A 26923-nucleotide genomic window follows, 5' to 3' on the forward strand; every position below is an offset into this window, starting at 1 on the left:
TTGTATCTGTTTGGATTCTTTTGATCAGCATAATGTATGTGAATTTCATGTCATGTGTATCTGTATTATCCTTTTTATTACTGAGTGAAACTCAAATAGCTTGAATATACCATCATTTGTCTATAGATATTGTCTATAGAATATACCATCATTTGTTCATAGATACTCAGATTGTTTCTTCCTACTCATATTTTAGACATATATTACATCTTTTGTAGCTGTCACTGGTTTAAAGTTACAGATTCTGTTATTGTTTTTGTAGTTGGGACCTTAAAGTTATAGTAATGACATTTTAATTTACATTGGTCTTCCTCACTGATAATGCGGAAACTCTGAATGTTTTAACTTTGGTTTCCTTCTCAAGTCTTCTGTGTTATTTTTGTGAATGTAAGATATTTATTTTCAAAACTTGAAAATGATATGTTTTCTACATGGTATTCTTTTGCATACAGACATGAACGTATTTTTCAATTGGTGTGATCACTATTGCTTCTTGCAATCTACTTCCTCTGGGTTCTATTTTATTTTCTCCAATATTCAGAGTTTAATATTTTAGCTAATGCTTTAAAAAATTAAGTTCTTTGCCTTTACTTTGGCTAAAATATCTTCATTTTGCTCACATTGTTAAACTATAACTGCTTATAGAATTATAGTTTGATAATTTTTCCTCAACATGTTGAGGATAGTATCTCGGCTATCTAACTTTATTTTTTTCTAAGTCTGCTGTCAGTCAAAGTTTTATCCCTTTCTAGATAATCTGCTATTTCTCTCTGGCTTGACTTTATTCTCATGATATGGAAATGTACTGTATTTAGATGTAGACTTATTTATTTTGTTCAGTCTCCTAATTTTTAATCTAAGAACTCATGTCTTTAATTCTGGAAATTAGCCATTATCTCATTGAATAGTGTGCTTTATTCCTTTTTTAACATATGCTTTTAAGTTCAGGGGTACAAGTGCTGGTTTGTTACATAGGTAAACTTGTGTCATGGGGGTTTTCTGTACAGATGATTTCATCACCTAGGTATTAAGGTTAGTACCCATTAGTTATTTTTCCTCATCCTCTTCTTCCTCCCATCCTCTGCCCTCCAATAGGCACCAGGGTCTGTTGTTTCCCTCTGTGTGTCCATGTGTTCTCATCACTAAGCTCCCACTTATAAGTGAGAACATGGGGTATTTTGTTCTGTTTCTGTTAGTTTGCTAAGAATAATGGCCTCCAGCTCCATTCATGTCCCTGCAAAGGACATGATCTTATTCTTTTTTAAGACTGTATAGTATTCCATGGTGTGTGTGTGTGTGTGTGTGTGTAATATATATAAAACATAATAATCTATATAAAATATATATAAACTATATCACATAATCATATATAATATATAAAATATATGATATATAATATATAATATAGCATATGATACATATATATCATATTTTATATACCATATATGATATGATATATCATGTATATTATATATTATATACATTATATATAAGTAATATATAATATATGTTATATGTTAAAGTAATATTATAGGTAATATATAAGTATAATATATAAGTAATAGCATTGAATATAATATATTTTATATATATAAAATATATGTATCACATTTTCTTTATCCAGTCAGTTGTTGATGGGTATCTAGGTTGATTCCATGTCTTTGCTATTGAGAATAGTGCTGCAATGAACATATGTGTGTATGTGTGGGATACTGGGTTGAATGGTATTTCTGTCTTTAGGTTTTTGTGGAATTGCCACACCATCTTCCATAATGGTTGAACTAATTTACACTATCACAAAGAGTATATAAGCGTGTCTTTTTCTCCACAACCTCACCAGCATCTGTTATTTTTTGACTTTCTGATAATAGCCATTCTGACTGGTGTGAGATGGTATCTCATTGTGATTTTTATTTGCATTTCTTTAATATTCAGTGATGTTGAGTTTTTCATGATTGTTGGCCACTTGTGTGTCTTCCTTTGAGAAGTGTCTGTTCATTTCCTTTGCCCACTTGTCAATGATTTTTTTCCTTGTGAATTTAAGATCTTTATAGATGCTAAACATTAGACCTTTGTCAGATGCATAGTTTGCAAATGTTTTCTGCCATTCTGTAGGGGTTACCTGTTCAGTCTGACGATAGTTTCTTTTGTTGTACAGAAGCTCTTAATTACATCCCACTTGTCAATTTTTGCTTTTGTTGCAATTGCTTTTGGCATCTTTGTTATGAAATTTTTGCCTGTGCCTATATCCTAAATGGTATTACCTAGGTTTTCTTGCAGAGTTTTTATAGTTCTGGGTTTTACATTTATGTCTTTAATGCATCTTGAGTTAACTTTTATATATAGTATAAGGAAGGGGTCCAGTTTCAATCTTTTGCATATGGCTAGCCAGTTATCTCAGCATCATTTATTGAATAGTGAATCTTTTCCCCATTGCTTGTGTGTGTTTGTGTGTGTGCGTGTGTGTGTCTTTCTTTCCTTCTTTCTTCCTTTCCTTTCCTTTCCTTTCCTTTCCTTTCCTTTCCTTTCCTTTGCTTTCCTTTGCTTTGCTTTGCTTTGCTTTGCTTTGCTTTGCTTTGCTTTCTTTCCTTCCTTTCTTTCTTTCTCTCCTTTTTTTTTTTTTTTTTGAGATGGAGTTTCGTTTTTGTTGCACAGTCTGGAGTGCAATGGTGCAATCTTGGCTCATCACAACTTCTGCCTCCCAAGTACAGGCAATTCTCCTGCCTCAGACTCCCAGGTAGCTGGGATTACAGGCATTCGTCACCATGCCTAGCTAATTTTGTATTTTGTTTGTTTGTTTGTTTGTTTATTTAGTTTTTGTAGAGATGTGGTTTCTCCATGTGGGTCAGGCTGATTTTGAACTCCTGACCTCAGGAGATCCACCTGCCTTGGGCTCCCAAAGTGCTAGGATTACAGGCATGAGCCACCACACCCAGCCCTCCATTGCTTGTTTTTGTCAGGTTTGTCAAAGATCAGACAGTTGTAGATGTGTGGTCTTACTTCCGGGTACTCTATTCTGTTCCATTGGCCTATCTGTTCTTGGAGCAGTACCATGCTGTTTTGGCTACTGTAGCTCTGTAGTATAGTTTGAAGTCAGGTAGCATGATGCCTCCAGCTTTGTTATTTTTACTTCTTATTGCCTTAGCTCTTTGGGCTCTATTTTGGTTCCATGTGAATTTTAACATAGTTTTTTCCAGTTATGTGAAAAATGTCAATGGTAGTTTAATGGAAATAGCATTAAATCTACAAATTGTTTTGGGCAGTATGGCTATTTTAATACAGTTGATTCTTCTATTCATGAGCATGGAATGTTTTTCCATTTGTTTGTGTCATCTCTGATTTCTTGGGTAGTGTTATGTTGTTCTCTTTATAGAGATCTTTCATCTCGTTAGTTACCTGTATTCCTGGTTATTTTATTCTTTTTGTGGCAATCGTGAATGAGAGTTTGTTTGTGATTTGACTCTTGGCTTGACTGTTGTTGATGTGTAGGAGTGCTAGTGATTTTTGTATGTTGATTTTGTATCCTGAGACTTTGCTGAAGTTGCCTCTCTGTTTAAGGTGTGTTTTATTCATTCTCTTTACTCTTTCCTTCTGTAGTAACTACTAATCATGTATTTGAATGTTTCTGTTTTTTTCTTACATGCTTAGTACCTTTTTATCTTGTTTTGTGATACAGTTCTTTAAAAGTGTTTTTGGTTATGTCATTTTCTTCTACCATACAAGTTGTTCATAGAATTTTTTTGTGAAGTTTTAGAATTTTCATTTCATTGTAATGTGCATATTCTTGCTTTTTCCCATGTGATTTCTAGTTATCCCTTTATCTCTTCAGATAATCTCTAAATACTTATTTTAAAGGCTCCTTCAGAGTGTCCTTATTTCTGGTTTTTTAGGTGTGAAGTTTTCTTGTTGCTGATATTGATGACTGTTTCTCATGAAGGTTTACTTGCTCGTGTGATTTGTTCATTTTGATGTTAAGGTAGCATTTCATGGAAGTCCAGGTCTCAGGATTGTAGAAAATGTCTAGAGAGTAGTTCTATGTTTATTTTTTCTTTCTGGGTTTTCCTGGATCTGGACAAATTCTTATTTTAACTTGTCAACATCATACTACAATGATAATTTTAATTTGGATCCCAGCCTTGTGGACTTGGTGTTCTTATGTCTCATGAATTATATTTTCTCTTGTGCTTACCTGCTGTGTCCTCCCAAGCTAGGGTCAGAATCCTCTGCTCTGTCCAGTTAGGGCAGGGGGTCATGGACAAACAGCCCTCTTGACTCCGTCTACATAAAAGGAGCTAAGTGCCAGATCTTCACATAAATATTTCTTGGCCTGGGTTGAGGACCTTGCCCTAAATTTTACCTCTGGCTGGTCTGACATTCCCATGAGCCATTCAGCTTTAGCTTCTGGACTCAACTCTGCCTCTGAGTTTCCTCTTTGTTTCTAAGTTTGGTTGTGTATTAACCACTTTTTGGGTGGGGGAGGTAGAGACACGAAGGGCAGGGATATTTTATTTAGTATTTCTTCTATGTAAGTATAGCAGAAAGAAAAGAAACATTTTCAGCAGGGTGTATTTATCAAAAGTCTGATTATACTCACAATTAAACACAATTTTTGTTTTTCTTTTACAGCTAGTTATGTATCAAATCCCATTTGCAAGGGTTGTTTGTCTTGTTCAAAGGACAATGGGTGCAGCCGATGTCAACAGAAGTTGTTCTTCTTCCTTCGAAGAGAAGGGATGCGCCAGTATGGAGAGTGCCTGCATTCCTGCCCATCTGGGTACTATGGACACCGAGCCCCAGATATGAACAGATGCGCAAGTGAGCATTTGGCTTTGTCTATCCTGTATTGCTGGATATGTAACTTAGGAGAGGAGCTAAGTTGAAGATCTTGACTGATTTTTTTTTTAAAAAAATGTAATAGGTGATAGAAATAGTTTAAGCTTGCTGGGTGTGGTGGGTCATGCCTGTAATCCCAGCACTTTGGGAGGCCAAGGTGGGTGGATCACTTGAGGCCAGGAGTTGGAGACCAGTCTGGCCAACATGGGGAAACCCCATCTCTATACAAATACAAAAATTAGCTAGGCATGATGGTGCACACCTGTAATCCCAGCTACTGGGATGGCTGAGGTACCAGAATCACTTGAACCTGGGAGGTAGAGGTTGCAGTGAGCTGCGGTAGCACCGCTGTGCTCTAGCATGGGCAACAGAGTGAGATGTCATCTAAAAAAAAAAAAAAAGGTCTAAGCTCAAACTTGCAAAAAATGAGTGTGGTAGGATAAGAGCACTTTTACTTTGTTTTGTATAGAACTGTAAGACACAATCACACATACACACTTTATTTTAGATTATGTAAGGAGTTTTTTAATCATAAGGATCTCAAGCACAATCTTGTTTGACAGATTTTTGTAAAGAGTACTTAGTGCTTATAAAAGAACAAACCACAAAGGAATTTAAGTACTTTATGCTGAGAACAATCTCTCTGGTTTACCAATTTCTATAGCTTCTTTTTCTCTTTTTATGTGAGTTGGCAATCTTCGCTAGTCTAACCTGCAATTAAACATATGGTAAAGGTGGTTTCTTTAAGTAGCATTACTGATGTAACTAAAATGTTTAGGTTATTTTAAAGTAATCTGAGGTATAAGTTTAACAACTATTTTAAAAAGTTTAAGGAATGGCATTTTTTTTACATAGGAATGAGGGTGCAGTTTTTCATCTTTTAATCCAAAAGTCACTTAGAATGAGTCTCATCTTCTAGGTCAGCCATAGAAATTGTGGTTTAAAAAAATAAATGAGATACCAAAGGAACATCCCTTTGTTTAAGGAACTCAAATTTTAGGGGATAGAAGGGATAAGAACAAGGGGACCACAGAATAAAATGACAAATGGTAAGCAGGTTATTCATAATTTAATATATTAAGTGCTGTGTCAGTAATCATTAAATCACTCTCATATATATGTATATATGTGAGATAATTAAATCTCATATTTCTGAGAGTGATTTAATGATCTCCCACTAACACACTGTGTATGTGACTATTCAGGCAAGACAGTCTTTAGGTGAGAAGAGTTTGAATTACATCATCCAAGGACAATATTATTTTGGAAGGTGGCAGAACTAGTGGGGGCTGGTTAAATAAATTTAGAAAGAAGGATCCACATATATGTAAAAATAATGTGTTTGGGGAACAAGAACAAGAACCTGGAGTGTTACTTGGCATTTTGGCAATGCAGTTCTCTGTTTCATGGGACCTGTCCTACATTGCTGGACATTTAGTGTCCTTGGTCCCTGCCCATTAAATGTCCTTTGTGTCTTCAAACTACTGTTATAAGCAAACGTGTCCCCAAACATTTTTAAACACTTCCTGGAAGAGCAGTACGGTAGCTGGATGAAATCCATTGAAGAGCCTATGCCTAGTGGGAGGTGTGGTTGAAATTGAGGATGGAAAAGGAGGCTGCAGTGTAACTGATAAACGTGTTGCCTGCCAGGCTAAGAAGTCTTGCTATTATCTGAGGTACTGAGTAGGCAGTGAACTAAAGATATTGCTTTAAGATAATTCTAGCAGAAGTGAGGGAGATGAACTGGAGAGGAACAAAAAGTAGAGGAAGGCTATTGTAATGAATACAGATTAGAAATCTTGTTCTGATGATTTTTTTTTGTGGGTAATGAATTGCAGAGGCTTTAAAAATAGAAACAATGGGGCCTGGTAACTACCTGGACAGGGCTAAGAGAAACAATCAAACTTGATCGTAAGGTTTTCTAGCTGAGGTACTGGATGAGGTTATGTCATTAGCAGAGTTAGAAATATTTAGGCTTAGAGGAAACTTGGATCTACCTTCATTTCATGGAATTGTTTGGATTAACATTTAAAGGAAACAACTCCCCACCAGTTAATAGACTGGCTTGCAAATTGTTTGCAAATATGAATTTTGTTCTTAAGGCATATGGTTTAGGCTACCTGATAGTTTATCTCTCATAGTTTATAAACTTCCAGAAGGAGATTGGGTCCACCTTGGAAAGGATTCCTGTTCAGATTGCTTTAGACTACCTATGGGGGGATGGTTTGAGTCCACAACTTTATTCTTTATGCTTTTCATTCTGGACTACCAGTGCACAAGGAAGACAAGGCAAGAGTGTAGATGGATAGAGGCATTTATTCCAAGTTCTAGAGCTGGCATTGTATGTACTGTATATGGATAAGAGGCTGGCCATATAATATATTACTAAATGTGGGACACTGGGAAGTGAAAGAGGCTGTCATTAACAACTATGCAGGGAGATTGGATGTAAACCAGGACCATCCTGTGCAAACTGGTGTGAATGGTCACCTCAGCAATACTTTGTAGTATATGAGTGGAGTCTTCCTTAGAGAGATACTCTCAGGCAGGAGTTAATAGCACATTTTGGCTTAGTTTTCTTTTCTCAGAAATGGAAAGGAGAGCAGTGACTGTAAATCAGCCTTAGAAAGAAAATCTGCATATGAGAAAGGCTTTGCTATGGATAGACTTCTTGTAAGTGAATACAATCAATGTTGGAGTTTACTGACCTAGAGGAAATCGTTACCTGGTACAAGCGGGAAGTGCTATTAACAAGACCCCATTGGAGCAAAGTGAAAAATGGAAAATTATTTCTTATCAGTATATGACTTTGGATAATCATGTTTCTTTCATACCAATTATTTGCTCTTTTTCATGACTATTTTGCATATATTGCATTGATGTTTGTATTTTGTTTAGGGGATGAGAAAGATTTAAATTGGAAAAGCTGTCACAGACTTAGAATTTGAGATCATATCTACTTTTCACTTCCTTAAAAGATTATTCCTCAATAGTAGAGAAGAAAATTATACTTTTAGCAATAGTAGCCTAAAAAATCTTATAAGTGAAACTTGCTCATCTGTTTCCTAATCACTAGAGTGTGATTTCCAATGTAAATTAATCTCCCTCTTTTGAAGGAAGATTTGCTCTCTGAAAAGTTGTCTGAGGTTGGCTTCTTGGTACACATAGTATGAAGCTTATAAACTTCAACCACACTTACGGAAACCAATCCAACAACTATCTGAGTAATTCTGTAAATACATGTACTAACAGACACTAGAAGCTGCCATTGTCCCTGATACTATGTTAGATGTTATTTCATTCATGTTTTTCTCATTCATTAATGAAACCATTTACATAAAACTTTGTTTTTTAAATTGTTCTACATAGTCCTTGCAGAAAGCTTAGAAGAGTACCTAGGCCTAAAAAACGCAAAAGCAAACACGTCTCTCAAAGATAACAACAGTTAACAAGAGATAACAACAGTTAACAAAAGATAACAAAAACCGTTTCATCTTCTGTTCTTGACATTTTTGTTTCTATGAGTATTTGTTGTTTTCCTCACCTTACAAATGTGTCATTGTGTTTTGTAACTTGTTTTAATGAATTATGAACATATTTTCATGCCATTAAATATGGCTGCAAATATTCTACTGAATGATTACATTTAGTTAATTGCCTATTGAAAGTTTGGTTTTAATTTTTCATAATTATAAGCAGTTCTGTGAAAAATATCCTTATACATAAATTCTTGCTCTCTCATACACATTTTTACACATTTGCCTGGTTTACTTTTATAAGATGAACGTTTAAACATAATACATGTTTTAAAGATATATATTGACAAATGAATTTCTAGAAAAGTTGTATCAGTTTACATCTTCACTAACAGTGGACATTTTCGCTTGCATCTCTCTGGTTATTAATAACAAGGATAAAACTGCATTTTTTTCTTAATATGCTTTTTCTTTGATACAAATGAAGCTGAACATGTATTTGTCACTTAAATATTGGCATTGTAGGATGTTTACCAGAGTCACTGCCCCCCTTTTTTTCTATTTGCACAACTGTCATGTTTTTAGTTATTAAAAAATAAACTTTTTGATGTATCATGCAGAAATAAATTCACAAATAATAAATGGAGTGTTTAATGAACTATTACAAAATAGATACATTTAACTCCCACTGATGTCAAGAAAGAATGTTAGTACTACTCACTCACTAACTTCCCATTCACTTACTGTCTTCTCCTTTGGCATAACTACTATCTTGACTTGTAAACAAAACACATATAAAACATTATTCATGGCAACACTATTTATTCTAATTACAGCTTGGAAACAACTCAAATGTCCAAACAGTATAATACCTTAAAAATACAGTATATTAATATTGACATTGAACAGAAAGCAAAGAAAAGCCAGGGGAGGAGGCTATGACCAAGTCACTAGGAAAACAGAGAGGATGATGTCCCAGAAGCAGAAGTGGGAAGACTTGAGAAGAAGAAAGTGGTCAATGTTAACGTTGCACTGTTTAAACAATAGAGTGCTGACCTTCATGTGAGCCATTTCATTGTTTTTGTTGGAGCACTATCCTGATTGCTATGGTTTTGGGGAGCACATGGAGTCATAGGAAAGCAGCCAGTGATTATACCACTCGTTCTCTTCTTCCTCTAAGTATATTTAAAAAGGGTATCTGATCACTGGAAGGCTTACACAGATGGGGAAGTTGGGGTGTGTGTGTGTGAGTGTGTGTGTGTGTCTGTGAGTGACAGGAGACATAACTAGGAAAGAGCCAGCTGAGGAGGATAGACAAAAAAAAAATGAAGAAACAAGATCACTGAAGGGACAGAAGAGGATAGAGTCTAAAACATAGGTGAGGAAATTAGCCTTGGAAAACATTTATTCAGCAATTTATGAAGTATCTACCTCCTGTCAATCAAGGTTAGGGATTCTTTTATGTCAAGTACCAGGAAGGTATCAGAAATATGCTGAAATTAAGGAAAAAGGAGCAGTCAACTTTTTTTAACCTCCAAATTTATGTATAAGAAAACAATATACTTTTGCCAGAAGTAGTATTTTGAAAAATCATCTGTAAACAAATACGGAAATGACTTCTTTTATAATTCTGGATCCATGAATTTGCTACATTTCAACTATTTCTGCTACGTTTTATGATTCTATCCTTGTTTTGACATTTTGTGAAATAGGTATTTAGGCTAAGAGAACACTACGTTTTGTTTCCTGTTTTTCTTTCTTTCCTTCCTTTTTGTTGTTTTTGTTGTTGTGGCACAGTCATAGCTCACTGAAGCCTCAATCCCTTCTGTGCTGAAGGGATCCTCCCCCTACAGCCTCCCCAGTAGCTAAGACTACAGGCATGCGCCACCATAGCCAGCTAATTTTTTAAAAAATATATTTTTAGAGATGCCTGGCTGTTATTTATTTAAATATTTTTAGAGATGAGGTCTTGCCATGTTGGCCGGTTTCTAACTCCTGGCCTGAAACAGTCCTCCCACTTCAGCCTCTCAGGTAGCTGAGATCACGGGTGTGAGCTGCTACATTTTGCTTTTGAAATAAAATGACACAGGTTTTAAAAACTAGTCATTTTTAACATATAAGAAAATCCAAAGTTAAATATAATCATCTTTTAATTTGTGAACTCCAAGATCACTATTTAGGTGTTTTTAAAGAATTACTACATGCCATTAAGTTTGAGTGCCTTTAGAAACACCTGTTTTCTTTCTTTTTTTTTTTTTTATCTCCCAGGCTGAAGTGCAGTGGTATGATCTCAGCTCACTGTAACCTCTACCTCCTGGGTTCAAGCAATTCTTGTGCCTCAGCCCCCCGAGTAGCTGGGACTACAGGCGTGCGCCACCACTCCTGGCTAATTTTTTGTATTTGTAGTGGAGATGAAGTTTTGCCCTTGGCCCAGGCGGGCCTCAAACTCCTGAGCTCAGGAAATCCACCGATCTTGGCCTCCGAAAGTGCTAGGATTACAGTCATGAGCCACTTCACCCGGCCTGTCATTCTTGAATAATGTAATTTAATGATGCATTTGGGGAAAAAAAAAGTCTAGGTATTTAGAATTAACATAAATGTCTTTGAAATGTCTTTAGTCAAATCTGGACAACTGTGGACACACATATAATTACTCTAAGTACCATAAATTCTATATAATGTGTTTGAAGATCTATAAAGATGCAGACCTCCAAATATATTGATGGAACCCCAGTATGTTTGGAATTACATGAGAAATAAAAATAACAAATGTCTTTATTTGGAAGATACTTGGACCATTAGGTTGGAGATCATCAGGTTGCATATGAAACTGATACAGAATTAGACAACAGTATTAGATAACATCATTACATAAAGTGATGCTGAAGCCCAATCGGCTAGTGGGGTCAGTGTGTTGCACAGTTATAGAAGGGATCACGGAAGGGACAAGTTAGTGGTTAGGTTAGAACAGTCATGAAAAATTGTGGGGCTCAGCTGTATCCTTCCCTTCCTTCACCATCTAACCTGGGTGGTGAGGCTGTGAAGAGTTAGGGGCATTCTAGGTTTAGAGGAAATGCATGAGCATGAGGGGTGAAAGGACCAGTGACAAGACCTGATAGATGACCTGGAGATGAGTGATTAATGTTGACCAACTAAAGGTAATAGGATTCAAATTCAGGGACTGTATTCTGATTACACTTAAACCAGAAATGTTCTAAATAATGTATTAGAGTTATTTTACTTTAGTTTAATCTTTATGAAACCAGCACATGGATAAGGACTACATTTTAGAAGCCTATAATATTCTTTAATTTTGGAATACGGGCAGTGGTAGAATTAAGGAAGCCTGATGAAAACAGCCACTTGCATGGTTTTCCCAACAGTATTAGTAGGTATTTATCTGCTGAGGAAAGAGAGGGGAAGACTATAATTTAGGGGATGTCTTAGGCTGCTTAATATAGCGTACACATTGAGCAAACATTTACTGCTTATATACTAGGCAGGGCCAATGTGTGTTTTTATAAAAAACAAAATGGAAGGGAATTGAATGTGCTAAGAACTGTGAGGGTGACACATCGGCTGCTCAGGGAACCCATGGGATATCAGTGACTTGCCCTTGGAGATGGGTGAGTCTTCAGATTTCCCAGAGAATGTGTTATAAAACTATCTTGAAGGAGGAGTAGGGTGAATAACAGCAAGAGGGTAAAGGGTACTCATAGCAGAGAGTTACTTGAGCGTTGGAATGCAAAGTGTGAGAAATGAAATCTTGTAAGCTGAGGATGGAGGATTTGTAAGCTGGGAAGACATATAATGCTCTTGTTGTAGAATATCGTCTGTTGTCAGCAGAGGAAATAGGTTGAGCAGAGCCAGAGAGGAGGCACAGAGACCGATTAGGAAGCTGTTGCTCTAATCCCAGGCCAGAAACGAGGACTTCAGCTAAGGCAGTGGTACTTGAGGTAGGGAAGAAGAGACAGATTCAAGAGATTAGAAGATAGAACCAGCAGAAGGTGGTTCACTGGACACAAGGGTAACAGAGAGGGAAGAGACCTCAATGACTCACAGGTTTCTGCTTATTGTATTGTATTGTATTGTATTGTATTGTATTGTATTGTGTACTGTATTGTATTGTATTTTTTTAGACAGAGTCTCACTCTAGTCGCCCAGGCTGGAGTGCAATGGCACGATCTTGGCTCACTGCAATCTCCACCCTCTGGGTTCAAGCAATTCTCCCGCCTCAGTCTCCCAAGTAGCTGGGATTACAGATGCCTGCCACCACGCCTGGCTAATTTTTGTATTTTTATTAGAGACGGGGTTTCACTATGTTGGCCAGGCTGGTCTCAAACTCCTGACCTGGGGTGATCTGCCTGCTTCGGCCTCCCAAAGTGCTGGATTGCAGGCGTAAGCTACCATGCCCAATCAGGTTTCTGCTTTAAAGAATTGTACAAATACTGGTTTATTGGATATTATTATTATTGGATTATTAGATATTATTGATTTATTGGTATTATTGGATATTATTGATTTTGGTTTTGATTGATAGATAGCAAAAGGAGTTCAGGTTTAGAAATGTTGACTTGTGTAGGGATGTGCATTGGAGAGTCGGGTACCTGAGTCTGTTTTAGATACAAGCCACTTAGGATCTAGTATCTCCTTGCTATCCTGTCACATCTGACGATCCTATTAATACTGATCACAACTACTGATCACAGGTGCAGATATTACCAGGAATATTTATTATGCTTTAAATGCTTACCAGGATGCTAATATATGGTTAAACCTGAATCTGAAAGCTCAGAGAGTTTTGCAAACCTACCCCAAGGACACACAAGTATGGAGAGCTAAGAATAGGATCTAGGATTCTCTCTAACTCTAATGCCCATGTTTCTTTAATTAAACCATGCAGCTTCTCTTGGAGAAAACAAAATAAAAAATGCATCATTTGGTCCCTGTTCAACTGCCTATCATAAAAAAGAAATACATCATTGGATAGGGTTAGGATTTGTTCCCCTTTGGCAGAAGGTGGGAGAGGTAGGTCTTCACTTTGAAGTGGTACACTTTCAGCATTCTTTTGTGCTGGTTTCTTTCCCAAATTGAAAGGGACCTTGCCTACAGCCCAGTCTGCAGAAAGCACTCCATGGGTTAACAGGGTCCTGCCAGCTGGAGAAAGCTCATTGCCCTGAAGTGGCTTTACATCACTATGCAGGAGGTGCTACCGGCTGGTTAATACACTGGACATCACTTGGTGAGGTGGACACCCTACTATCTGCTTATTAGAAGATAGCTGGATACTCTTACATGCTGAGTCTCTCAGGTCTTTTATGCTTTCTTCTGAAGAAAATCCATCTTTGCAAGACAACTGGCTATATTTGGATGTACCTATGACTGGGATAAAACAAAACATTTGTCAATTTATTTTTTCTTTCATAAAGTGGACCCATGTAGGTCAAACCTGCATTGTGCAAGGGTCAACTGTACCTTAAATGATGTAATACAGACAAAATTGTTATGCAGTTATAAATGCAAGTATTAGAAAAATCTGAATTTTGTTGCCTAGTTCTTTCTTAAGCAAATGGTCAGTTTAAGTGTTTCAAATCCCATTAAAAATATCAAAACATTCAATTTTATCTTCTAAAAGGAGAAATCAGTTTATGGTAAATCTTGTCTCTAAAAGAACACTGGATTGGAAGAAATGGTGGGCTCCGATTTGAGCTCCGACAGTAACTAGCTCTGTAAGCTTAGACAAAGTATGTAACACACTCTGGAATAATAGCATCCTAGTAACTTGGGTCTATGGAAACATCTCAGTAAAGGATTAATATCTGATGTTGGCAGTTTCTTTTTACCGTATTGGTCATGTTATGACTTTCTGTGTATTTTAAGTCTAGTTTATTGTTCAGTCTCTCCCTCCCACTCTTATTTCTGCTTGGCTTATGGTTAAGGACTGTGCATACCTTTGTTTCTTAAAGACAAAACATGAGACATAAAAACTTTAATAAGATATTTAGTAATTTGGTGCCTAATTTGAAAATGTACCTCTGTATAATCTGAAATATTTTTGTTTGTTACAATATTATGCGATTACACTAAAATATAAAAAATGGCCTGGGCACACTGGCTCACATCTATAATCCTAGCACTTTGGGAGGTCAAGGAGGGTGGATCACTGGAGGTCAGGAGTTCAAGAACTGCCTGGCCAAAGTGATGAAACTCCATCTCTACAAAAAGGAAAAAAATTAGCTAGACATGGTGGCAGGCACCCGTTATCGCAGCTACTTGGGAGGCTGAGGCATGAGTATCACTTCAACCTGGGAGGCAGAGGTTGCAGTAAGCTGAGATTGTACCACTGCACTCCATCCTGGGTGACAGAGAGACTCTGTCTCCAAAAAAAAAAAAAAAAAAAAAAAAAGACTGTGTTTATTCTAAACTGATAGATATTTAGCATTAAATTTGTTAATCATTCAGCAGATACATCTACCATGCCAGGCCCCCATGCTGGGACCTAAGAATATAGACTAGCATAAGACAGGCTCTGTTTTCTACATTTAATAGGGGGATTATGATGGACAGAGTTGGTAAAACCATGAGGGAAGAACTATCATAGGTAGCTGGATGCTGGGAGGGCAGGGGATGTTTTCAAGAAACTTCACACATGTAATTGAACATGGCTAAGGTGAAAGGTACATGTGGAGATGAGGCTAGGAAGGTAGATAGACATGCCTAGCAAGAAAGATCTTGTGTTTTAAAATCAAGGGTTTGTACTTGATTCTGCACGTGAAAGTGAGCCATTGAAGCATTTTAAAGTAGGGAAATGACATGAAAAATGTGTGTTTTTGCAAGATCACAGTGTTCCTTTTGTAGCTGCAATAAAGCAATCTTAATTTTGTCATTGTGATCTGTAGCACCTGTATGGATAAACCATCAAAGATTTCAGTAGGCCAGATCAGGGATGATATTAACAACTTCAGTAATGGTTATTCACCTGCACAGTGCACTGTTTAATGTACTTGTCCACAGTTGCAATGCAGTAGCTGCCTGTTGTGAGATGTAGACCCTGTTTTATTTCTATTCCATTACCCTTTATGGAAAACTCAAAGGGCACTCTTTTCTCCTAATTTGTCCTGGAAGATAGATTATATCAAATAGATATTCTAAAAGCTAGAATAAACATTTTTCTCTCTGTGAGAAAGATGGCTATATCATTTTCGATACTCTTTACAAAAGATTTTACTTTTGTTTTTAGTAACAGTCCTAATGGTTGGAAAGTAAAAGTCCTGACTTTCCATTTAATAGAGGTAATTGTATTTTTCAAACTTACGTTTGTTTCTTGTGGATTTGGTAGTCCTTGTAAGTGAGCCTATTATTTCAATATAGACCCAAGTTTGGCAACATCATTCTATTATTACATTTCCAAGGCGGATGCCACCTTGTGCTGTTTTTACATAAATAAAGCATATGCCTAATGCTTTAGTTTTAAAAACACTTTGACCTGCATCTTTTAAATCCCATCTGGAAATCCTGCGAGGCAGTTAATATCCTCATTTACAGAGCAGATAACAGGCGTTCTGTTAAGTCCACTAACTGGCCCAAGGATTGCCTGCCACTGCATGGTACAACCAAGACTGTATCTACTTTTATCATCAAACTGAATTGGCATACATGACAAAGCCATGCTCACAAACAGAGCAATTAAAATATCTTGCTATACTGGACTATAGGACTGGACATAAACTATAGGACTGGACATAAATGTCAAGCTAGTTGCAGCCCAAACACATGGCTTTGTAAAGTTCTTCTCTCTTCCTTTCTTTCCAACCAGCAACTTCGTTCAAAAGTCAGTGCCACAGCAAGAAAAAAATTAGAAACTTATTAAAATAGAATGGAATATTGACCCACTGACAACTGATCAGGAGTTGTCATTCTTGATTTATCAATACAGTGTGAATAAAATTAAAAATATTGAAATAAAAGTATTCCCATGTCAAGATAACTGAATTCCAGCATCCTTATGCTCATCTGATATTTGTCTTATGCCCACAGCCAGATGGTATATGGAAGACATCACTATGCCTCCCCAAGCTTAAATGCTACCATTTGGTGTTTTCAAAATAAAACTCTTTATTTTTTTTCCTTTTTTCTATCAAGGTACCCCAGGGATTTCAGTAATTTTCTAGCCTAAGGGTTAGCAAACTATGACCCAGGGGCAAAATTTGGACTGCTATCTTTTCAGTAGGGCCCTTAAGCCAAGAATAGCTTTTAGATTTTTAAGTCATTGAGATTTTAAGACAAAAGAACAATATTTTGTGACACATGAAAATGATACTAACTTTTAAATGTCAATGTTCATAAAGTTTCATTGGAAAACAGCCATGTTGAATCATTTACATATTGTCTATGGCTTCATTTTGTGTAACGACAGAGATGAGTTGTTTAGACAGAGACCGTATGGTCTGCAAAGCCTAAAATATTTATTATCTGGCTCGTTATAGGAAAAGTTTGCTGTAGCCTATTTAGAGTGTAAAGGGATTAAGAGATTCTTCTTGTTTTCCTTGGATGAGGGTTGAGTGGAGGGCAACACATATATTAGCTTACATATGCTTTTCCATTTAGTTGGGTGGAGAGATCTGCATTTTCCAACATTTGGAAAAATCCAACTAAGATGCAGGTCTGAAGTTGATTAAACCGCTCTAGTTCTACCTTAATATAAAAGGGTGACAAGTTACCAAAAAAGGAAAAGCACAAGAAGTAACCAAGATGAGAGTTCTAATAGTGGCAGGAATTTAAAATCTGATATGAGATACTAATTTGGTTTACAATCTTTGAAACTTTTAATTACTATCACATTCCTTTCCTATTTTATTTTGAGGTAGTTGTCCTTCTCCCACTGTTTCCTACCTCCACCATGGGAAAAAAAATTCTCTTTAAGCTTTAACATTCTTAGCAAATGTGTTTATTTTGATTTCATTTGTTTTGAGAATGATTTCAAGTATGCATCACTTGAATATATGAGAAATAAAGCCAATATTTTCAGAGTTCATTATTTGACCACATAATTTTACACAAGCCTCAATATTTCTTCATATTTTTTCTATGTGGATGGGCAAGATATAACATTTAAACATTAAAAGATTACAGTGAAGCTACTAGCAGCATATTGCAAAGTGTGAATTTGGAGTTTTTAAAGAGTGAACTGTTACAACATTTCAAGTTAAATATTTTTTCCTGATATGTTTTTTGACAGCATATATATCCTCAGAAGTTCAAATAAAAGATACTATGGCATATAAGATAGAACTCTATAGCTATCTAAAGGAACAGCATGTAAATTTCTAGATAGAAATTCATTGTACCTAATGGGAACTTGAGGATTTAAATCACAGCCTAGGTCAGGATTTTATTGTATGATATAGGTAAGTCAGGTATTTCTGCCTTCTTATCTGATGGTTAAGGGAGTAAGGCACAAAGAGAATGTGATTTCTACCATCTGTCCCCCCACCCCAGGTCAAAATTGCCCTTAGATCTTGGTTTCTTAACTCCTGGTTCCTAATGTTCAAGGCAGGTGATTTTCCATGTAGGTGCCCAACAAATGATTGTGATCAGTTGGTTAAGCTGTGTGACCCAAACAAGGGTGAAGTCACTAAGTTTACTCTAGACAGTGGGTAATGCCCTTTATTTGAGTAGTGCATATATATGTATTTTATTATAACTACATCTATACAGTTTATTAAAATTATATCTTTTTTCCCATATGGAGTATCCTATTTGAGCTTCCTTCCATTCGCCATCTTGGACTGCAATTCTTTTGTCCTAGTTGTTAGATTAAAATTTATTTTATTATTCATATTTAATAGTTGCACTTATTTTTAGGAGTACATGTGATATTTTGATATCTGAATACCACATGAAATGATTAAATCAGAGTAGTTAGGATATCCATCACCTCAAACAGTTATCTTTTGTGTTGGGAACATTACAGTTCTTCTCTTCTATTTTGAAATGTATAATAAATGATTGCTAACTGTAGTTTTTCCTACAGTACTATTGAATGCTAGAACTTATTCCTTCCATCTAACTATATGTTTGTAGCCCTTGACTAAGTTCTCTTCATCCCCTTCCATTCCCAGTCTCTGGTAACCACCATTCTACTCTCTATCTCCATGAGATCTACTTTTTTTAGTTTCCACAGGTAAATGAGAATATTTGATGTTTGTCTTTCTGTGCCTGGCTTATTTCACTTAATATAATGTCCCCCAGTTCCATCCATGTAGTGGGAAATGACATGACTTCATTCTAGTTTTATAACTGAATAACATTCTACTGTGTGTATATACATAAAATATCCTTTCATTCATTGGTGGGTACTCAGGTTAATTCCATATCTTGGCTATTATAAATAGTGCTGCAATAAGTATGAAAGTGCAGATCTCTCTCTGATATATTGATTTCCCCTTCTTTTGGATATATACTCAGCAGTGGGATTGCTGGATCGCATGGTAATAAATTTTTATACTCATAAAATCTCACTTTTTGATAACTAATTACACAGCAGGTACTATGCTGAGATCTTTGCACTGATTAAGCCTCTGAATCCTCTCAAAAAGCCTGTGAGATAGAGACTGATAATACCTTTTCTTAAAAAAAAAAATACATGAGGACATTAAGACAGAGAAAGCTTCACTGACTTGACCACAGTCACACAATAGTAAGTGGTCCAAGACTCTAACTTCAGATCTGCTAACCACTGTACTATGAGTGGCCACTATATTCTCAGCATAGTTCTTATTCCCGCCCCTTGCTCTTAATTCTAAGTGTCCTGTTCTGCATTTGACATAGTTGAATTTCATCCTATACCAACTATCCTAATTAAGGCAATCTTGACTTAAACTCATTCTACTGGGTTATAAACAGACTTTAACCCTGGATCTTCTGATCTTCTGTTAATTTAGTAATGCTGGTTCTCTATGTCATCACTCAAATAGTTTAATTGTAAATATAAAATATCTAGTCCTGAAACTTCTGGATCCATCTTTTATTTAGATTGAAATATAATGAAGTTCTAATGAGTTGCATGTTACTTGACTGTATTACAAAAAAATGTAATTTTAGCTTTTAGGTAATTTTTATCAATACATAGTCTAATGGAATTACTGCAATGGTACATATTAGAAATGCATGATTTTGAAAACATAAAGCTTAAAACTTAGGAATATTTATAACCCCATTGCAAATTTTGAGAAGAAATGTTAAATAGTACTTGAAATTGTTAGATTTTTTAACTAAAACTAATTTTAAAAACCTTATATTAAGTTCCATAGTTTAGTGCTTTCCATGTGAAAATTTGCTAAAAGTCTAATTTTGAGTGTTTTGGGAACAAACTGTGCCTTTAATTTCTATTCAAATTTTAGCATGTAATAGGCATAGAAATCTCTAGAGATTTCTAGAGGTTGGCTTGATGTTCTTTGATCCTTGAATCTGCTACTTGAGGACTAAATAAATGCCCTATTGTTGTCAGTGACTGGCACATTCTGAACAGAGATGCTAGTTTAAAGTAAGAGTAGTTGGAGCAACAAGCAATTGGATTTTCATGGTGTGCTAAGGCAATCTGACATTCACAACCCTGATGGGCATGAAGAAATAAGAACATAGATTCCTAGGGGTATTTGAGGTTCCCTCTACTTTATTGACTTCTTCCCTTTCTCCAATAATTGATCATTATATATATAATTACATTTTGACAGCTAGATTTAACAAAGGTTGATGTTTCTCTGCTGTTAAGGATTTACTTTTCTCATTTATCTGATTGACTATGCTGAGATATTCAATTAAGAGATGGTTCTTGCCATCTTAATTTAGCTGGGAAGAGAAACAAAAGGAACTCTGTCCATTTGCCGAGTGCCCTAAGAGCACTGTTGAGACCAAAGGAAGAGAGGATAGTTGTGTGATCTTTGGCTTCTCTCAGTTTTTCATCTTCTCTTCCACTTGGTTTGTCACTTTTATGGATTCATTATAACTCCTCTCCCTGGTACTGTTACCTCTTAGAGTGTTGAGCCTCCCAGTGGTTTTCCTGACCTCTACTCTCTTCTGCTTTCAGGAAGGTTAACTTTCTGAAAATGTTCACTCCCCAGCTCACTCTGTCTATACGTCTAGCTTAGAGTAGTCACTTTATTCCCTAATTGCCTTTCTGTGGAGCTTTCCCCTCAGTAGACTGAAGATCCTGAGGTGTAAGGACTGTTTTCTCATCTGTGCTTCTATGTACCTGTCAGGATGGTTGGCCCTTAGGGACTATTACCTGTCTCAATGAGGAAACATGGTGATGCTATGCTCATGGCCAGAATCTACAGGGACTACTCACTGCTAGTCAGACCAAGCCCCTAATCTTGAAACGAGCTTCATTTTTATTAATACTAATTATTACTTAAATACTTAAAGCCACTCAAAGTATGAATAATTTATAATCCTCACCCACAGCCTCTAAACCCAAGTAACCATCCCATCACCTAACCTCCTCTTCCTCCAAGCCACTGCTCACTGGGCCCGTCAACTTGCCATGTGGATTTTCTCTATTGCCTCGTCATGAGGGCAGCTACCCTTGCCAGGACTCTGCTTCTCCTTGTCTCCCTAAAACTTGCTCATCTGAGGTTCCGACTCATAGCACACATCACCCGCCTTCCTTTGATAGTTACATTCTCCAGTATAATTGTTTGCAGGTGTTTAACTGTTGATTCTTCCATATGATTTGCAGTTCTTTACAACAACTATGGCTTTTTAATACATAGTACATGTGCAGTCAATCTCTCACTAAGCATGCAAATATTACAGAAATTGAACTTTAAATGACATTCATGCTCATTTATTTAGCAAGCATTGAAACTCCACCATGTTTCCTATACTGTGTTAGGAATGGGGAATTCACAGATTGAAAAAAAAACTTGAATGGCAGCACAGAAATGGGTCCCTTTTCTGTCTCTAATGTACCCAAGACATGACTCTATATCTCCTGTTACATTGTGGTGCACTGTTAGTGCCACATGGACCCCTCTGGCTTAGCACCTCCAGGATAGGGAATGGGTTTAGGTTCTTAGTGTCTGGCACATACTGTGTTCCTTGAGAATGCTGGGAATGAACTGTTAAGCTGGACTATGGTGTAATTTGAAAAATGTTTTATTAAAGCCTGTACAGGGTACTGTGGGAGGATAGGAGAGAGGGTATTCAGCCTATTTTTCTCTTTCTTGGCCAGGGGTAAGCCCTTCTTGCCAAATGGCAGCCCCATCAGACTGCATTTGGATGCAGTTTCACTTGGACAGTAATTTTACTTAAACCAATGTTGGCAGTCCTCATTTGGTGGGTTACGTTTTTGAGGAGGCACTGTAATTTAGAAGCATGTAAGTTGGCTAAACTAGGATCTTTTATTTGAACGAGGACTTAAAGCCCATATTTTTATAGAAAAGGCCTATGTTTAATAAATTTTAATACACCTATTATGTAGTATACAGTTTTCTAAGGTTTAACAATCTATTGTATGATCCTACTGGTGTTTCAATGGTGACTAACTCATTTATAAGATTTACATAGAGGTTTTCTAAAGTGTATGGAAGAAACCGTTAACACAGTGGCTATTTCTGGGGAGTAGGCCTGATGTGCCATTCAGGTGAGAAAAAGGATTTCTATTTTTTCCTGTAAACCTGTACTGCTTGAGTTTTTACTTATAATGAGAATGTTTTACTTTTATATAAAAATGAGTTAATAGAGTTGATATGAATCCCAATTAAGGATAAAATGCTTAAGTAGTTTTTGGGAAATGGCTACAAGCTGGGGGAGAAAATATAGGACTATGAGACTACACAGGAATTCCCTCCGACCCCCACAAAGCAGAAGAGTTACCTCCTGGAGAAATGGCTGAACAGAGCAGGGGGCTGTGGTTGGATCTGGAGCTGCTGAGGAAAGGTCATCAAGGACTGTGAAGCACGTCAAGCAGGAGACCTCCTGGATTAGGTGGCTTGTGGTGCTGCTTGCTTTCAAAACTATTGGGTTTGGCCAGGCATGGTGGCTCACGCCTGTAATCCAGCACTTTGGGAGGCCGAGGCGGGCGGATCACCTGAGGTCAGGACTTTGAGACCAGCCTGACCAACATGGAGAAACCCCGTCTCTACTAAAAATACAAAATTAGCAGGGCGTGGTGGTGCATGTCTGTAATCCCAGCAACTTGGAGGCTGAGGCCGGAGAATCACTTGAACCCAGGAGGCGGAGATTGCAGTGAGCCAAGATTGTGCCATTGCACTCCAGCCTGGGCAACAAGAGTGAAAGTCTGTCTCTAAATAAATAAAAATAAAAGAATAAAAAGTATTGGGTTCGTAGGTGTTTGTGAGCAGATGAGCTCTGTCAGTGCAGGCTGCCAAATGCATGGGCCGCCTGCGTTGGTTTTATGTAGTGGCAAAGAGCAAATGAGGCCAGGATGGTCAGCACAGCTTCAGGTGCTAGGACTTGGCACTGATCAAAGCTTTTTTAAAAATGCTTTATTACACAGACAATATTTTATTTAGTTTTTTCCCCTTAAAATTTGAGTGAAGGAAAAGCAACACTATTGAACATGTGAAAACAAAGGATACTGGCAAGAGATGGCTAAATGAAGGTATTTGTTGAAGGTTATAGCAGGTTCAACATTATTAAATCAGGGGTATAATTCATGCACTCAAATCTGAAAAAGTTTTAGATGGGATAGATGCCTTTATTCTTGCCTGTTAAAATCAAAAGAGCTTAATTTTACAATGTTAATGGAGTGGCACTTTTTGAATAAACTTAAGTAGGTCACAAATACATATTGTAATAACCCTTTCTATGATACTAATTACATAAATGTAATTAAAGGATATGAGTCAGAAAAATAACTCTAACATACTTGAAAATTCTATCCCCTCCCTAAATTAACTTCCCTAAGCTACTTCATACAGATGAACACATGCACGCATACGTAGTTTTGTGTTATACTATATATATCTCGCAACATACCTTTTTTTTGGGGGGGGGCGGGGATAGGGTCTTACTTTGTTGCCTAAGCTACCGTGCAGTGGCACAAACACAGCTCACTGCAGCCTTGACTTTCTAGGCTCAAGTGATCCTCCTGCTTCAGCCCCCCAGGTAGCTGGGACTGCAGGCACACACCACCATACCCAGCTGATTTCTTAGAGATGGGGTTTTACCATGTTGCCTAGGTTGAACTTGAACTCCTGAGCTCAAGTGATCCATCCACCTTGGCCTCCCAAAGTGTTGAAGTTACAGATGTGAGCCACCATGGCCAGCCAACTTGTCTCTTTTTTTTAACTTAACAATGGGTTTTCCAGGTCATTACTTATAATTCACCTTGTACTTTTAAATGGTTATCATTTTCTACAGTTTGAACATATCATATTTATATTCTACTTGAATTCAAGAACAAATAATTAAGCTTTCATCCAACAGGATTTTTACCTGAAGAAGTCCTCAGGGACTTTACAGAGAATGATAGGTATTTCAGCAATTCCATATTCTATGAACTGGTATTAGGAGCATGGAATGAAATGAGGGAAGGGAGCTACAAGTAACAGTAAAGATCAGCAAAGGGCCTGGTAAAATTAATTCCAAATGCTATAACTTTTTGGCCAAAGAGCTTATTGGTGTGGCTTTATTTTAAAGAGAAGTCAGACCTTGTAGATGATAGCTGATTTACAAAGTGTAAAGTCCTCTTTTTCTCTTTAAGTATAAGTGCTCTTTTTTTTTTCTCTTCACCCTTTAGTTCTGTTTTATCCTTTGGAATGCTCATTACTATTTCTTGGAAAATAACTACGGCAGGAAGGGCTGCTTGTTTTTTAAAAAAATATAGCAAGAAAACTAACAATTTGTGGACATAATGGTCATGTATTTTGACCATGATTAAGAGGTTATTGACCAGCTATGGACCATGATTTTATTCAAATATAGGTTAAAGCATTTAAGACTACAAATGAACTTTTTATGGGGTGATAAACTGTTCTTCTGTGCTGACCATTTCCCTCCCCACCAAAGGAGCAGTAGTGTAGATTTGTATGTGGACTTTAACCCACACATATTTGGTGTTCTGTTTATAAATTTGGTAACATTTTAGAAGTTGCATTAGCTGCTTCATACTGGTCATTTAATACACAGAAGCCTGTTTAGACTCAAAATTGAAAGGCAAAGAGTTGCCATTTTTAATAGGTCTAGACACAGTCATTTCTTATGTGATCTATTTTAATGAAAGTTATTTTTAGCCTTTAAATGTAGCCTTTAAAGCACTGAAATCTTCAGTGATTTAACATCTTGGCTGCGTTTTTTTTTTGTTGTTGTTGTTGTTTTACCCCTTTATCTCTTTGCTTATGGGAACTATATGTCTTAAAGCTTCCTGAATCCTTAAAGCAGGAAGTATAGTTCTGGAGGCTTGTTAAATGAATACATGTGATGTCACAGAGTTTTCATAGGACTTTACGTGCTGTCAATTGCATCAGTTAAAACTGTTACAAGTAATAATGTACTACAATCTGTTGAAAACTTGACCTTGGAATTTACCAGTCCTCCAAACTTCTCTCCTTTCCTTGAGGAGTAGTTAAGAGAGTGTATTTATTTTCACCTGTGCATGCCAAGGATTTCTGACCCAGATGTTACTGGCCTATCAGGGAATCTGATCTAGAATACAAGCTCATAAATTATTGCTTCTTTTTATACCTTATTGTAATGTATGTGGTTTAGTGGAAAAATACATGTTTCTAATTCACTGTGGCTTCTATCTGCAGACTACCTATTATGAGCCTGTAAATTTACATATATTATTACAAAACCTTACAATAGTTTTGTAAGGTCAGTGATGCCCCTGTTTAATACAGGAGGAAATAGAAGCTCAGAGAGGCATATAGTTATCTAAAGTTACAGAGCTGGTAAGGGCAGAGCTTGGTATTCACACCCAGATGTAACAGACCTGAAAGCACATCTGTTTCACAAACTCCTAGCGGACTTCAGTGAATGAGTTATAGAGAGAAAAAGAATGGATTTAAAAGACAGATGGTTTTGGCGGCTTTCAGAACCAATTCAGCTGCTACTCTGTTAGTCCCAGGTTTCTTATATGCCAAATGGAGTTTCTAATGTCCACATGTAGGATTATTGTGAAGATTCAATGGAAATATGTGTAAAGCCTTTGACACATTGTAGGTTTTCAACAAAATGACCTAAACTTCCACCCCGCCCCCAGCCCCACCCAGGTCACCCTCTGATGAATGTAGGTGCTAGTGTTGACCAGTGCCCTATAAAATAGACCATGCATTTGAAAACATTTTAAAAATTAAAATTCTTAACTCATTTCCTATACACAAATGCTTATTACAGTGTTCCCATTGGAGGCCTTTTGAGGGCAGGACAGATTTCAATACTGGCAGCAAGTAATTTGTAGAGGGAGTGTTTTCGTTTTCTTTTGAATTTTTTGTTTTAATCCCATCTGGAGATTACTAACATTTCCGAAAGTTCTCATGGCGCGTGGGACCCTGGGCTGGCATTCTCTCTTGGGTTATTGATGTAGTAAGCTGTTGGAAGAGACGGGAATGATTTAGAATGAGATGGCTCTAGGAAACAAATGAGTTAAACAATATTTCTCTGATGATGAGAATTTCAAATGGGCTAACATATGAGTTTACAAAAGTTTTGTTTGTAAAACAAGTACCTTTCTTTGACTGAAATTTTCTTTTTTCTCTTTAAAATTGTTTTTAGGATGCAGAATAGAAAACTGCGATTCTTGCTTTAGCAAAGACTTTTGTACCAAGTGCAAAGTAGGCTTTTATTTGCATAGAGGCCGTTGCTTTGATGAATGTCCAGATGGTTTTGCACCATTAGAAGAAACCATGGAATGTGTGGGTGAGTAGTTTTTAATGTGACTCTCAAACTGCAACTTTTATTTTAACACCTGTTTCTTAAAAATATGCATGCTAGATATATTTAAACTAAGAAACAAATTGGTTCTCTTGTTCAGTAGAACTGAAAATTAAGTTCTTTGCTGACTTTAAGTATCATGACAATTGGATAGTCTCATATCTTGCTGTAAAATTTGCTAGTTGTGCATTTGCTACGTTAATCTACTTAAGTGCTGACAAAGTTTTTTCTTAATCATCTGTAATACATCTATTTCTTAATAAATTATTAGTAACTGTTAGACAAAAACATTTTGTTCAGAAGAGAAGTTTTAAGCACTACCACATCAGCTAACTACTCTATTACTTTTGCTATGTGTAGAATTACAGAACTGCTTGTTTAGCTGTTCGTGTAAAATAAAAAAAAAACTTGAAAAGAAATTATTTGTGCCATATTTTGTTGATTATATGTTACAAATGCATTAAAATGATTACCAAATTTATACACCTAGAATGCATAATTTGATATATATGTTCTATCTGTGAAAATAGTAACATATTTTATAAATTTTATATCTTCTGCGTGTTCGTAAAATACCTTGACATTCTTATACCACTGATTGAAAGGTAAAGATCTGTCAGTGGCTGCATTATGATGAATCTCTTAATCTAATCATGGATGTATTGACATGCTGCCTCCCCAGAATTTCATTTGCTGTTATATATCTGATATGA

General features: G+C 36.5%; 1 protein-coding gene across 7 annotated transcripts in view; it reads left to right on the top strand.

Annotated features, from left to right (window-relative positions):
* LOC105475987 (R-spondin 2) overlaps positions 1-26923 on the top strand; it is a 168649-nt gene that overhangs the window by 80602 nt on the left and 61124 nt on the right. For all 7 annotated transcript variants that reach the window (XR_011606831.1, XM_011731532.3, XM_011731531.3 and 4 more), the window contains 2 exons: positions 4627-4815; positions 26052-26195. Coding sequence is in view for 6 of the 7 variants with exons in the window: in XM_011731532.3 (XP_011729834.2) it covers positions 4627-4815; positions 26052-26195 (333 nt within the window). In the remaining variant the exon portion in view is untranslated. The remainder of the gene's footprint in view (positions 1-4626; positions 4816-26051; positions 26196-26923) is intronic.

This window comes from Macaca nemestrina, chromosome 8, assembly GCF_043159975.1.
Source record: "Macaca nemestrina isolate mMacNem1 chromosome 8, mMacNem.hap1, whole genome shotgun sequence".
NCBI classification, from domain to species: Eukaryota; Metazoa; Chordata; class Mammalia; order Primates; family Cercopithecidae; genus Macaca; species Macaca nemestrina.